Genomic DNA, 15,735 nt, shown 5'->3' with positions numbered 1-15,735 from the left:
GTTGCTTTGCTTTGGCTTGCTTTGGTTTGCTTAATAGAAATTCTATAACTTTCTATAACTCAATTAGATTTTAAAAACTGGGAAATTGGGGTTTTTCGTATAATTCCATTCCATTTCCTTCCTTCCTTCCTTCCTTCCATTTTCTTCCTTCTTTGTTTGTTTGTTTGTTCGTGTTTGTGTCTGTGTGTGGTGTTGTTGTTGATTGCCGAGTGATTTATTGTTTAATTTACTCCGAATCATCCTTTTTCCAATTAAGAAATTTTTCATATAGGGGGGAGCAGGAGGGGGGAGCGGGAGCGGGAACGGGAGGTGTATAATATATCCCCTATATTAATTTTAAAATTGATTTAATCAAACTAGGTACAAAAAAAAAAAAACCATTTCTTATATCGAATACATATTATTCAAAAAATATAAAAGAGAAATAACAAGAACTCTTTGTAGATTATCTAGATTATCTTGAGATTATGATAGTCCTTCCTCCTTACCTTTGAGGAATAAAATTGTAGTTGTCAATATTTGCTTACTTGTTTACCCCCCCCCCCGGCCCCAAAAATAATTAAAGCCTATTCTTATTAACAGAACCAAATACTATATATATATATATATATATATTCCAATCAATTAATCAATGATTCCTGGAAATTTAAGTAATACTTCACTTGTTAACAAATTTTTTTTTTTTTTTTAAAACACTATACAATACAATGTCAAAGCTCTAAATTGAACTATTAAAATTAACTTAACTTAACGTAACTTAACTTAACGTAACTTAACTTAATTTAACTCAACTCAACTCAAAAAAAAAAACCAAAAAAAAAAAAACATATATAATATTTGTTGTTTGCTTTTTACCATATTTGAAAGATGGGGGGCGGGGGCGTGGGGAGGAGGGAAAGGAAGAAGGATGATGTTGTTGTCACACAATACCTTCATCTATAGTACCTAAATCAAACCAAGGATGATTCATTGCTTCTTCAGCAGTAATTCTTTCTTGAGGATTAATTTTTAATAAACTTTGTAATAAATCAACAAAATAATAATAAAATAAAATTTTATTTTCATCAAATTCATCATATTCATGGTGGTGGTGGTGGTGATTTCGATTAAGATTATAATTTTCTTCTAATGATAAATTTAAATCAAGATTTATACCTAATCTTTTAGAAATAAATTTATCAATTCTATCCAATTGATTTACTGATTGAATAAATTTTAATTCTTCTAATTTAATTAATTGACAATTATCATCAAAATATTCTCCAACTTTATAACCTTGTTTTTTACACATTAAAACCATTTGTTGATTAATTAATTCTCCTGATATTTTTTGAATCATATGTAAATGTTCTTGATCATTATGAGTTTTAAATAATGGTTCACCAATAATTAATTCAACTAATATACAACCAACTGACCATAAATCAATAGCAAATGACCAACCACAATTAAAAATAATTTCTGGTGCTCGATAATGTCGTGTTGATACTACCAGAGAATGATATTCACTATCAAATATTGAACTACCAAAATCAATAACATAAATATCAGTTAAATTTAATATTTTCAGAAATTTAATTGATCGTTTATCATTTTTTAATGATAAATAAGCTGATATTATTGTCAGACTAGTTATTTTCAATTTATGATAATTATCATCTTTAAGTAAAACATTTTCTGGTTTTAAATCAGTATGAATAATTCCTAAATCATGTAAAAAACAAACTGTTCGTATCAATTGTTTAGCTATTGATTGAATTTGACTCCCTGGGAATCCAATATATTTATTATTTTCCAAAAAATCATATAATGAAATTTTGAGTAAATCAGTAACAATACAAATATGACCACGATAATCAAAACATTCTCTTAAATGAATACAATGATTAGTATTTTCTGGATCAAATTTTTTTAATGTTGATAATACTCTCAATTCAATTTTGGCAGCATCACGATATTTTTGAATATTACGAATTATTTTAATGGCAACATGTTCATTTTTAATTTTATCAAAACATTGAACAACTTTACCAAATGTACCTTGACCCAATAATTTAATAATAATAAATCTATTGGCAAATAAAGTATTTGGTTTGACAATATAATGACCATTTTCATCGACACAAGGTGGCAAATTCAATTGATGAGGTATTACATTGGTTCGTATATTCCCCAATTTTGGTCCTTGTAAAATATAATTGGGTAATTTATTATAAATACATTTGGCTTGTGGTAATTGAGGTAATGAATTAGTTCGTTGTTTCTTGATACGAGCTGGAGGTAGCTTTTTCTTATTCTTATTCTTATTCTTAGTGTTATTTCTATTGGATCGAAATTTATTATAGGCTTCCAATGCTTGTGTATCATATAATAAACTATCACTGTTTCTTTTGGGTAGTTGACGTTGTTCAATAAAAATAATATCATCATCATCATCATCATCATCATCGTCATCATTATTAATATCAAAACCATCAATTTCTTCAATATCATCATCATCATCTTCATCAACATCAACTATTTCGTCTTCATCATCTTCATCCACTTCTTCTTCATCATCTTCTATTGCATAATTATCATCGTCAAGGATATTGTCACTAATTTCATCTTCCTCCTCTTCTTCTTCTTCCTCTTCTTCGTCATTCTCATTATCATAATCGAGTAATTGTATACCATTCTTGTCATGAATTGACAAAAATGGATTTGTAAACATACTTGATTCAATTTTACTACTTTTAAGTAATGGTTTATAAAATGGGAAACTTGAATTACTTGAATCAGTTGAAGTATCAGATAAAATCTGCATTTGTTGTTGTTGTTGTTGTTGTTGTTGTTGTTGTTTTTCTTGTTGTTGTTGCAGTTGATGGAATTGTTGATTATGATGATGACTAAAAGGAGGTGTATCTGATAGTTTTGTAGAATTAGTAGCTGTATCATTGGAAACACTTGAATGTCCATCAGTGCTTAAAACTCTTGGTCTCTTTCTATTACTAATCATTGTGTTTTCTGGTTGTGGTAAATGGATTGGATTAGGTTAATTAAAACTAGTAATAATAATAATAATAATAATAATAATAATAATACAGGATGAATTTAGAATAACAACAACTCACCAATTAAAAAAAAAAAAAAAGGAAATGGAAATGGAAAATAACAAATATTTAGGAGAGGGGGATGGGGGCGGGAAGGGTATAAATAAAGTTTTTGAGGAGTTTAAAATAAGTATTCAAATTGGAATTGAAGGTGACGACGATTGATTAGACCTGCTATCAATTAATTGAAATGTCGTTTAATTGGGTTGTCGTAATAGTAATATTTAAGATTGTTGATATAAACTTGGTTAGTGGTGGTGGGAGGGAGGAGGGTGGAGGGAGGAGGGCAAAGGATAAGAAATGATAACCAAACTAAAAATCTGAAGTGGTTAATGTCACACAAGATTAACAAACAAAGGCAACACAACACTCACGTCGTATACACACACACACACGGGCACACAAAATTGTTACTAAAAACCAAAAAAAACAATTTTGGGAAATAATTGGCAAACAAAGGGAAAAAAAAAAAAGGAATGAGTCTCTGTATTCTTTTTTTTTTTCGATTTTCAATTTTCCCACAATTTAATTTATCAATCTCTCTCTGTCTTTGAACAAAAAAAAATGAGCAAAGGTTTGATAAGGCTGAGTAAATCCCTCTAATACTAATAATCAATCAATCAATCAATCAATCAATCAATCAATATGAATAAGGAATAGGAGAGATGAATTAAACAGTTTGTATCAACACTCTCTCTCAAAGATAAAAATGAGGAGGAGGAGGAGGAGGGAACAAAGTGGGAGGAAAGAAAGACAAACGGAGAAAAATAAGAATCTCAAAAAAAAAAAAAAAAAACTTGTTGTTGTTGTTGTTGTTGTTGTTGCTAGATTGAAGATGGAAGGTTAATGGATGATAATAAATTGAAATTAATTAATAATATAGATTAATATATTCTTGAGTAGACAGTAGTAGTAGTAGACTGTAAATATAAGTTGTAGAATGATTGATGATAAAAGAAAAAGAACTAGTTGATTAAAAGAAAAGAAGAAAAAAAAAAAAATGAACAGGATTTCTTCTTCTTGGTGTGTGGTGTGGTTATATTAATATGAAAAAAGGGGAGGTGGTGGGTAGTGGGTAGTGGGTAGTGGGTAGTGTTCTTTTGTGTTAAAAGAAACGTTAAAACTAAATTAAATTAAATTAAATTAAATTAAAATAATAGAACGGGGGGGGGGAAGAGGGCGGGAGAGGGCGGTAGAGAAGGAGGACAAAATTATTTGTACCTCAATGTAAGTAATCAACCATACTAAACTAAACTAATAAATTACGTCACACACACACTCTCTCTCACTTCATCCCCACGGACAATGGACAACGGAGAACGGAGAACTGGACAACGCAAAAAAACAAAAACAAAAAAACATTACATGAATTAGATAAGGGGGGGAGGGCGGAGAAACAGTGGCGACAGCAACAGCGAGATAAAAAAAAAAAAAAAAAAAATGAACAGATAGTATGTGTGTAAGCTAGCAAATACCCTCTTACTAAAGAATATTTAATTACTCCCAATCAATTATATATATATTATACAAAATTCACACAGATATTATGGAACAAAAAGTATAAAATAAATTAACTTGGCCTGACTTGGTTCCTTTTAGAAGGTGTGATGATGATGATGATGATCATTTATTAAACATAAAAATTAAAATAGAACAATTTATATATATTTTTTGTTTTTTGGGAGGGCAAAGAAATATTTCTTTTTTTAATTGTTATCATGAACACTACTATTACCATTCTACACGACTTGATATGATATGATGTGATGTGATGTGATATATTTGTTTCACAAGCAAGGCACGTTGCTTATCATCTTCTAATTACTACTACTACTATTACTATTACTAATGCTACTACTACTATTACTAAATCATTAATCATTTTTTTTCTTTTTTTTGGGGATTTTCCTTATTCTATTTCAACTTCTATTAAATGATCGTCTAAATATCAATACAATTAAGTAAAATAAACTAAAAAAATTAAGGATTAAACTATGATATTACATTATTGTTGTTGTTGTTGTTGGTTGTTGATTGTTTTGAAATTTAATTGAAATTTAATTGAAATTCTTGAAATTCTTACCAACAAAAAAAAAAAAATAAATAAATAAAACGTGTACTAACAGTCCTTGTCCTTGTCTTGTGTGCATTGTTAATTGTTGTAGAAGTGGAACAGTGGGGTGGGGTGGAATTTCAATCTACAAGTCCATTAGATTATTAAACGATGGAAGGACAATAAACAAGGAAGAAAATGTGAACGTTTGGCTTTTGTCCTGTCCTGTCCTGTTCTATTTTTTTTTTTTTTTTTGTTTTGTTTTTTTTTTATGTTTTCATGTATGTTAATTAAATACAAACTGTGAAAATAAAACTATATAGAAACAGATTTATAATAGAATCATGTAAAGTTAACAATAAAAGTGGGTTCTTAAATTGTTCAAATAAACTAATTAAAAACAAAAACCAAAACAAAAACAAAAACCAAAACCAAAACAGTTTCATATTATAAGATACTTGAATGGTTTTAATAAACTGAAACTTTGTTAAGTAAATTGGAGATATACTTATTTTATACATTAGATTCACGAAAATACCAACACTAATCGATATTTATTACTACCCAACCATATTTATTTCCCCCTTCTCCCCCCTCCCCCCCACTCTTGTTTAATTCCAACCATCAATGTGTTTGTTCTTTTTTTTTTTTTTTTTTGTCTATCTATCTGTCCCACAAAAAAATATGGCATCGCTAGGCAAGTCCAATGCACACAAATTTGGAATTGAATTATTGGCTGCAAATTCGCACCAAGAAGATTAAACACACAACACACAACACACAACACACACAACACCCAACACACCCATCATTCTATAATACTTCTTATATATATAACAACTTAGTTTATTATACCCCAATACTATATATTTTCCAAATAAATTTTTTAACAAATTAAAAAGAACAAGATTTTTTTGTTTTGTTTTGTTGTCGTTTTTTTTTTTTTTTTTTTTAACGGATAGATTTATGACCTGGTTGTTGAATATAATCACGAACCATTTTTGGAACTAATTTTTCAGCATCATTCATTTTTGCCCAACTTTTTTCACCATTATTATGTTCAAAATGTAAAACATAATAATATTCAATAAAATCAAATCCAATAATGGCAATAATTTCATTTTCTGGTAAATCAGGATATTTAAGTACCATATTTGATTGGCAATATGTTTTGGTAAATATTGAATGACTTTGTCGGTGTTTAGGAATTATGGATGTTATATATATATATATATATATATATATATATATATAGTTTGAGGTTGTGGTAGAATTTGTGGTGGAAGTTTATTTTCCACATTTTTTTTTTTTTTTAAAAAAAAACTTTTATTCAATTTTAAATGTTTCCGTATATATTACTTCTTAAATTTATAATTATCATTTGAATTGGAAAATTTTTCCATAATTTAAAATATAAATAATAAAAACTGTATAGACGATATTTTTAAAGTTTCTGATTATTATTTCAAATTACAATTGTCGTATTAGTTATTTCAGAGTTGAAATAAATTTCCAAATCCATCATATATATACAAAAATCATTTTCTAATCTAATCTAATGATTTTACCATTATCATATGACCTGACCTTTATTTAGTCCCTAGCATCCTAAGCCTAATTTTATTTACAAAATTCAAGAATAAAAAGAATAACACACACACGTATAAGTAAATCATTTTATTAACATTATTTAAACTAATAATAAACTATATTTTCTAATCAATTAATTAGAATTTAGTTCCCAACCCCCTAACACAACAACAACAAGCAGTAACAACAACAATTACATGATTACTCCTAACAATCTCTCCCCCTCCCCCATCGCCCATCGCCCATCCTCTTCCATTCACTTCAATGTCTATTCAATACATAGACATAGACATAGATATTATAAATCTACCACTGTTTTTTTTCGTCTTCTTCTTCTTCTTCTTCTTCGTTTTTGTCTTATATATTTATATATCAATGAATATGACTATGAGCAGGATGACTTAAATAATCTTTAGTTAATTCTGGAATTAATTGTTTAGCTAATTCAACTGATCCCCAAGTTTTTGTACCATCATTATGTTCAAAATGTAATATAAATTGTGTTTTACCAATTTTATCAAATCCATAAATTGAAATTATTTGATTTGGTGGTTGATTAGAAAATTTGATTGGTGACATATAATTGATTTATTAATTTAATTAATTAATTTAGTAATAGTAGTAGTAGTAGTTTTTTTTTTTTTTGTTTAAAGATGATAAATGAATGAATTGATGGAAGAATAGATGAATGAATTAATGAATGGTTTACATAATGGAGATCAATTGTTTTCTGGTAACTTTTTTTTTCATTCTATATATATATATATATATATTATGAAGGTTTATTCTATTGTAAGAATTTATGAATGAGGTAAAACTCTAATGAGATCTCCTCTCCACTCCACTTCTTTTACTTCTTCTTCTTCTTCTTGTTTTTATGTGCTATGTGTGATAAATATGATAATCACATTAGGTAAAAAAAAATCAATGTTACATGGAGATCATCATCATTATCATAAATTATTTTCATGATCAATTTTTTTTTTTTTCAACTTTTTTCAACTTTTTTGATAACAAAAGACAAAGTTTTCAAAAAAAAAAGAATATAAGAACAGACAAAGTTTAATAAAACAAATCAAAAACTACTACTACTACTACTACTACTACTACTACTACTACTACTACTACTACTACTATTCGTAATTTGAATTCATATGTATACAATATATAGTATAAACCTTCAAAACCTTCAAAACCCTCCAAAAAACAATTTTGTTGTCAATCGTCAATTATATTGATGTGTGTGTGTTTTGTTTTTTTGTTTTGTTTTTTTTTTACACGTGGTTTTAAAAACTTTAGATTGTATTATTTCTTTTCCAAATGATAATTGGTATCCATTAATGATTATACTACTTGCTTGCTTATTTGTTTATTTGTTTGTTTATTTGTTTGTTTGTTAAATTATTTCCAAAAAAAAAAAAAGAATGATAATTATTAAATATCACCAAATATTTTGGTGTGAAATGTATTGAAACAGAAAGGCCCCTTTTTAGGAAGGAAATTATTATTATTATTATTATTATTATTATTATTATTCTTGTATATACAAGGATTTCATTTTTTTTTTTAAAAAAAAACAAAAAACAACAAAGTTTCTTTCTTGAATGAATGGTGGTAGTAGTAGTAGTAGTAGTAGTAGTTAGTAGTAGTAGTATTAAGGATTTGTCGTATTTTGGTGGTATAACATGAGTATAACATTTTAAACTTGTTTCTTCTTTTTAAAATAAAAAAGGGGGAGCTCCAAACAAGGAAAATGAAAACCAAAACCCCTTTTTTTTTTTTTTTTTTTTTGGGGGGGGGGGGGGGGGGGGGGGGGCAATTAATATAACTTGTAAATATTATTAATATCATCACAATAGTAATTATAATTGAAACCATTTAATATTAAAATTAAAATAAATTAAAAAAATAAAAAAATAAATAAATAATTATCATCATTAATGTTAGAATTAATAAAATCCAATAACTTAAAACCGAAAAATTGAAAAATTGAAAAAGTAATTAACAAACAATAATGAAATTATCCTATAGGACAAAAATGAAAATGAAAATAAATAAAAATTAACATGAATTGGGGGGGAAAGGGGACAAGTTAATTCATCACATGAATAAAAACAATTAATAGTCACAATCAACCCCAAATAAAATGGATTTACCATTAGAAACAAGAAATGAACCATTTTCATTAGTATTAATAATTTGGAAATATTAGAAGTAGAAGTAGAAGAAGAAGAAGAAAAACAATCAGTGGTGTTTTCGATGATGATGATGATCATGAATATGATGAAATAGATCTTTGTTTTGGAACAACAACAACAAGAGCTGTGAATGGTTTAGGAAATCTCCATCATTCATCAAATCCAATGACATATATATATAACTAATGATTGCAATAGTAATGTCATTTTCCATAGAAATAGTAATTGGATTATCATTGACATTGGTAATGGCAATCACTAGAAGTATCAGAAGTATCAGAAGTATCAGTAGTATAAGAAGTATCAGAAGTATAAGAAGTATCAGTAGTATCAGAAGTATCAGTAGTATCAGAAGTATCAGTAGTATAAGAAGTATAAGAAGTATCAAGCTTTGCATTATTGTTGACATCAGAGAATGAGGTTCAATATTGATACCTTCATTTGAACCAAGAATTGGAGTTTATGTTGGAACCACTGTTAGAGCCCAGAGCCCAGAGCCCAGAGCCAGATCCAAAGCCAAAGCCCCATTTCCTGAACCTTCAGTTGAACCATTGTCATTATCCCCAGTTGAATTATTCACCACCAGTAATAGCTGCAGCATCTACAGTAGTAGAATATATCACAATATCTCCACAACAACTGATTTTTATCACATTAAGTAATTGTAGAGGTAATAATCCAATTGAGTATATATATATATATATAGTAGATTTTGAAATATCTTTATTAGAATATGGAACTGGAAAAATGATGATGATGAAGTAAGTAATACTTCATCTTTAGTACATTTGTTTCTACTTCAAAAAAATGGGTAATAAGTGGATGTGGATGTAACAGTCAGATTGACCAAGACTGGAAGTTAATACTTTATTCAGTAGTATACCAGATGAACATAGATTTAGATGAGATGATGATTCAGATTGGTCAATCTAGTACTAGAACCAACAGCAATAGAAATTTTTGAGTTCATTTGTAGTTTCAATAGACTCAGTTGGTAATACTAGAAATAACATCACTATATTTGATAGAGCACCAAATTGAAGAAATAATTTCAGATTGTAGTAAAACTGTTCACTTTATATATTTCTTTAAAAAGAAATGTTTTTTACTCACCTGAGACCTGAGATACCATACTCCAGTGGGTGGGTTTTTTTATATATAAAATAAACATGTTTTGCAACTCAATTAGTACTGATTAGTTTATTTTTTCAATAAGAAATTTGGATATTGTATAACATGTAATTATAGTCTCCATATTTGGAATGGCAAATTATTCTGAAATCCTATAATAATAATAATAATAATCTTGTAGATATGGTGGTGAGGTGGCCCTTGTACTTATAACATTGACATGGAGAGGAGTAGCAAAAAGATTATCCCAAGTACAGTCCAATGCCACCAACAACACGTCAAATATCTACTGATGATGATTATGCATACATGTATGTATGTATTTGTATTGTTAAGTTTTCGTCCCCCTCCCCTCCCCGCCCCTCCCCCCTTCACGCTCATTCAATACACCAGAAGTTAAAACATTCTCGTCTAAAATATGGGTCCTGCTGTTGCTTGGTATTCTTTCTTACCAGATTTTACTCGCCTATTATTCCTTTTCGTTTTAGTTTTAGTTTTAGCAACACAATAAGGATCCAACAGGTATTATACATTTCAAAATGTTAATCGTTTCAATAGTTAGTTACCTAATTGATATTTGATGAATTTATGAAATAACGGAATATTTTAATCACTATACCCAGATAATTAACTATAATTATAACAATATGATTGAACCAGAGGAGGGGGGGAGGGGGGAGGTGAGGTGAGGTGGAACCTGGTAGAATTAAGTTTTATAGGTTTCTCGGCAAAGAACTAAATACAATTTGAAATTAGCAATTTTATAATCCATTCCCCACTATGTTTAGTTTCAGAAGATTATTATGATTATTATTATTATTGATCTTGGATGTAATATATATATATATCCCAACTGAAACAATTCAAATTCAAATTATATTAAAAATAGAATAATGTACCTATTTACATAATCATAGGAACTTCTTATAAACCTGAATTCAAGCCTTGATTATTGGGTTCTTTTTTTTTTTTTTTTGTTTTTTTTTTATTCTCTTTTCTCGAATTATCATAATAATGATTGGGAACTAAATCATTTATATTATTCCAAATAATGAATATTTCAATAATATTATTTCATTAAATTCAATTAATCAAATCCTTATTAAAATATTTTCCCATTATTTGAAGAAGAAAATGTTTATTGATAGGGATTATTTCATCACAATCACAATTAAAATCAAAATCAAAATCAAAATTACTTAACTGTGATAATGTATGGAATTATTTGCCTATAAAAGGTATTTCCATCCCACAATCCCATCATCTCATCTAACTTTTTCAGGTCAAATTTCTTTTCTTTTCTTTTTCTTTTCCTTTGGGGTGGAATGGAGTGGAATTGGGGGGGGGGCTCAAAATCAGTACGAGTACGAAATCAAGTAAGTTTAATATTAAAAATGAATTTTGCTTTTTCGGAAATCATTGAAAATATCAATCACAACCAATTCCTATTCCCACCAGCTCATGCAACAACTAAAGATTGAAAATCAAGTTCTAATTTTTTTTTTTTTTTTCTAAAAACATAAAAGTAGAAATCACTAACGATAATTATGAGCGTTGTAGTTTGTTTGTTTCTTTTGAACTAATAAATGGGGCAAATAATTTATTAGTTCAAATTGGTAACAATTTTGGGCGCAAAAAAAAAAAATGCAACACCAAAATTAAAACTAGCCAAAATATATATACCCTGAAAGAAAATAGAATACTAACATCATTGTTATTGTTATTGTTTTATTATTAATACATTCAAAATATTTGTATGTGTATGTGTATGTGTATGTGTATGTGTCTTTTTTTTTTATTTTATTTTCTATTTTTTGCGGTATTTAAAAGATAAATGTGATACAATTTTTTTTTTTTTTATAAAGTTTAGTCAATTTCATGGTTAGAATAATTTGTAATAGAAAGTTTAAAATAAAACCAATCATTAGCGATGCGATTGGAATAATAAGAAATGGTAATATCATATTAATGAGGAGATATTATAAGTTGTGAAGGTTGGTCATATTTTAAATAATCTGCCACAGATATATACATTAACATATTTGGTTAAGAAGTTAGCTTTATAAGAAAAGAAGTTCAATTTGACCAGAATCAATGTCTATTTAAAATTTACTTTACTAGAGTACAGACAAGCTTTAAATATATAATAATACCGACAATCTGAACAATTATGTTATATATATATATATTGATTGACAATTGTGATCACTGTAGCAACAACAACAACAACAACAAATACAAACAACGAACAACGAACGACAAACAACAACGAATGACGGACCAAATAACCAAAAACAGAAATCAATTATTTTAAATAATCAACAAAGGGAAAACAAAAAAAAAAAAAAAGGTTAAACTTTAAACATCTTTTAATTTTATAGAAGAATAGAAATTAAATAAAATTTACCAAAGAAGAAAAAAAACAATTAACCACATAAAAATAATTAATAAGTTATTCTTTTCTTTTATTTACCACAACTTCTCTAGCCTCCGTTCTACCGCTCCACTGATCTTTCATTGCTCCTGCTCCTGCTCCTCCTCCTTCTCCACCACTTACTTCGCCTCTTTATCTTGAAATTTTTACTTTCTCTCTATATACCTAGCATTTATCTTCCTATCCTTTGTTAATATACTACCATATAATTTATTGTTCTCATACGTTTCTATGACATGTTGTATATATATATACCATTCTATCTTGTACGCTTACCCACGTGATATTACCCTAGTGCTTACTTACTTACTTACTTACTTGGCCGTGTATTGTCAACTACTACTCTTCATAAAAGTTTGGTTATAAGAACCATTACAAAGTTTAATTATTTGCCTCTCTTCTAACAATCCACAATTTTAAAACATTTATTATTATTATTATTATTATTATTATTATTATTATTATTATTGCCTCTTTAACTTTTTTTTTTTTTTTTGGTAGTAATATTGATGTTCTACAACTATTACAATCATTAAATAATGCCTCGTGTACTGTTACTTTTATATTTACCTATAAATGAAACCATTAAAAAGACCCCCAGACCCAATCAATTATATTTTTACTTTATGTAGAATGATTGTTTTTTTTTTTTTGAATATATATATGGCATAATATTACATATTTGATATTGTTAAATTTGTATAAGAGAGTTTAAGTTGTCATTAACAACAATTACGTGCTTTTGTTTATTTACCTACCCTTTCTTTACAGTTGAAGTGGTGGTGGTGGGGAGGGGGGGTTTCTTTATTCAATTGTAAGAAAAACTCAAAAACAAAACAACAAAACCCTAGATAATTAACTTTTCTTAACTATAAACACAGCAGCACTTAAGGGGACACTGTTATTGTTATTGTTATTGTTATTGTTATTTGTTGTTGTTTTTACTAATTGTAGGAAAAAAAAAAAAAAAAAAAAGGTGATTTCTATACTGTGTTCACCCCCCATATTATCATCATCATCATCATTTAGTTAATTGATACTTTTTTCAAACAATATTTGTAACTTCCAAACAGTTCCCAAGACATTTAATAAAGTCATTCAATTACTTAGACACATTCAAACCAGAAATCATAGTCTATAATTATCTCGTATGTATATGTCACTTTTTGTTCTTTTTAGGTAAAATGTAACATGGACTAAAAATATATCGTTAAAAAAAAAAAAAACTGAAACAAGAAAAAAAAAAATTTAATCAAAAAACAAATAGATGATTCTTGGTTTGCTTTTTTTTTTTTTCTTTTTTTTTTGGTAAAAGAAACTGTTGAACTTAATTTCTTATTAAGATTATTGTTAAAAAAGGGGAAGTCAATCCGGTGGTTGTTGTTGTTGTGGTGGTGGCTGTGGTGGTGGTGGTTGATATTGATTGAAAAACTTGGTGGACCCCAACCAAATAACAAAAAAAAAAATTGTCAAAGATGAATAATACTTTAACATTAAATTATCAAATCAAAATTGGAATTGTATTAAAGAAGATTAGTAATTATTAATTTCTTTGATTTGTCATAAATGAATGGAATAAATCATACCACATATATAGGTATAGCAAGTTTCTCCAGGACACCCACCCCCCCCAAAAAAAAAGAAAATAAGAAAAAAGTTGCAAAAAAAAAATTAACCGCAGAAATCATATATATCATCAATTAGACGTTCATCATAATCGATTTGATTAAGAATAGTAAACTTCTATTAGCAAATGTATAACACATGAAAACTTCAAAAATCAAAAATATAATTATCATTTCATCAGCCTCTTTTTTTTGTTTTTGTTTTACTTGCCTTGATGGATTGAATTTGGCACCCCTTCCCCCCATCCTCCACCCCCCTCCTTTATTCTGATCTACTGACAACTTGAACAATCACAAAATAAGAAAGTTTGTTTGTTGGTTACAATTCAATTAACTCAAACAACATTAATATAAACTTTCGTAGACAAAAACCATATAATAACTGGAACTATAGGTTTGTAAGTATGGTGGAGAGGGGGGGGAGGAGGGATGGGGTAGCTATGTTTATTCAAATAATCAGGAATCTTAAACTACAATTGAGAATGGAAAAGTGTATGTGAAGAAAAGAGGTAGGACAGGACCTAGTTCATAAAGAAGACTGTGTTTGTGTATGTATGAGACAGGCCACTTATATCCATATTTTATACCTTTGCCCGATTGTTCATTATTTTAAACCATACAGATGTTTATGTACCACATGTTAAACAATAGGAAATTGTACATTAATAATAATGGAATTGGATTTCCAATTTATTCCTTCTTCTTTTTTAAATTCTTTTTTTTTTAAGTAAAACAATTATTTACACTAAACTTTAAATGTAAATAAATAAAATGTATTTATATACTTGAGGAAGGAACATTCCAATGATAAATGGGCCTGAATGATACTAGCATCAAGTTCTATTAAAGAAAAATCCTCTCCTCCCCCCCTAATATTCTAGGACAATTTCAATTCAAATTTATAAAATTGGTGTCTAGAATCAAAACATCTAACAATTATCCTTCTCTGGTTTTAGTTTGTTACATATATTATATAATTCCAATTTCTTGTGTAAAGATTCTAATATCTGTGTTTCTTCGTCAAAGTAGAAAAGTTAATTAATAATCATCATCATCATCATCATCGGCATTAAACTCTTCTTAATGGTTGGTTATTTGGTCAAGGATGAAAAGTTTAAATTTTACAATAAACCCAATTCTAAACTAATTAATACTTTAGGTATTTTTTTTTTTTTCTATTTTCTATTTTTTACTTCCTTGCAAGGTTGAATTTTTGTTATTGCTGTTTGATATAATTAGTCCAATATTTCCTCCCCAGATTTATCAAAAGCTGTTTATTGTAATATTTCCTCCCTTTTCTTTTTTTTTTTTCCCAAAATACTAGCCACTACCACCACCACCACCATCACCACCACGTTTTCATTCTAACAAAGTGTATATATATATTGGTGTATACAAAATAAGGATATAATTCAATTGAATAAAATAAAATTTAGAAACTTTACGTTGAGTAATTAAGATAAACTGATATTATTAATAATATTATTAAAGAAAAAAGAAGGAAGCATTTGCCATAAGTTTATCTTAAATAAAGCAACAAGAACCGAACTGAATAGTCCAACAACAAAACCATCAAACACCCCCCAAAAAAGAAAAAAGGAAAAAAATAAAA

At 27.8% G+C, this 15,735-nt stretch overlaps 1 protein-coding gene across 1 annotated transcript; it reads right to left on the bottom strand. All coding sequences in view use genetic code 12, as the record gives it.

Annotated features, from left to right (window-relative positions):
- Positions 1 to 919: 919 nt before the first annotated feature.
- CD36_12480 (protein kinase, putative) lies at positions 920 to 2,998 on the bottom strand (the record flags this gene model as incomplete). Its single annotated transcript, XM_002417842.1, has 1 exon — positions 920 to 2,998. One exon carries the CDS (start codon positions 2,996 to 2,998, stop codon positions 920 to 922), a length of 2,079 nt encoding a protein of 692 aa, XP_002417887.1.
- Positions 2,999 to 15,735: the final 12,737 nt, after the last annotated feature.

This window comes from Candida dubliniensis, chromosome 1 (assembly GCF_000026945.1).
Source record: "Candida dubliniensis CD36 chromosome 1, complete sequence".
NCBI classification, from domain to species: Eukaryota; Fungi; Ascomycota; class Pichiomycetes; order Serinales; family Debaryomycetaceae; genus Candida; species Candida dubliniensis.
Note: the sequence above shows the minus strand (reverse complement) of the source record. Positions and strands in the feature narration are given on the sequence as shown.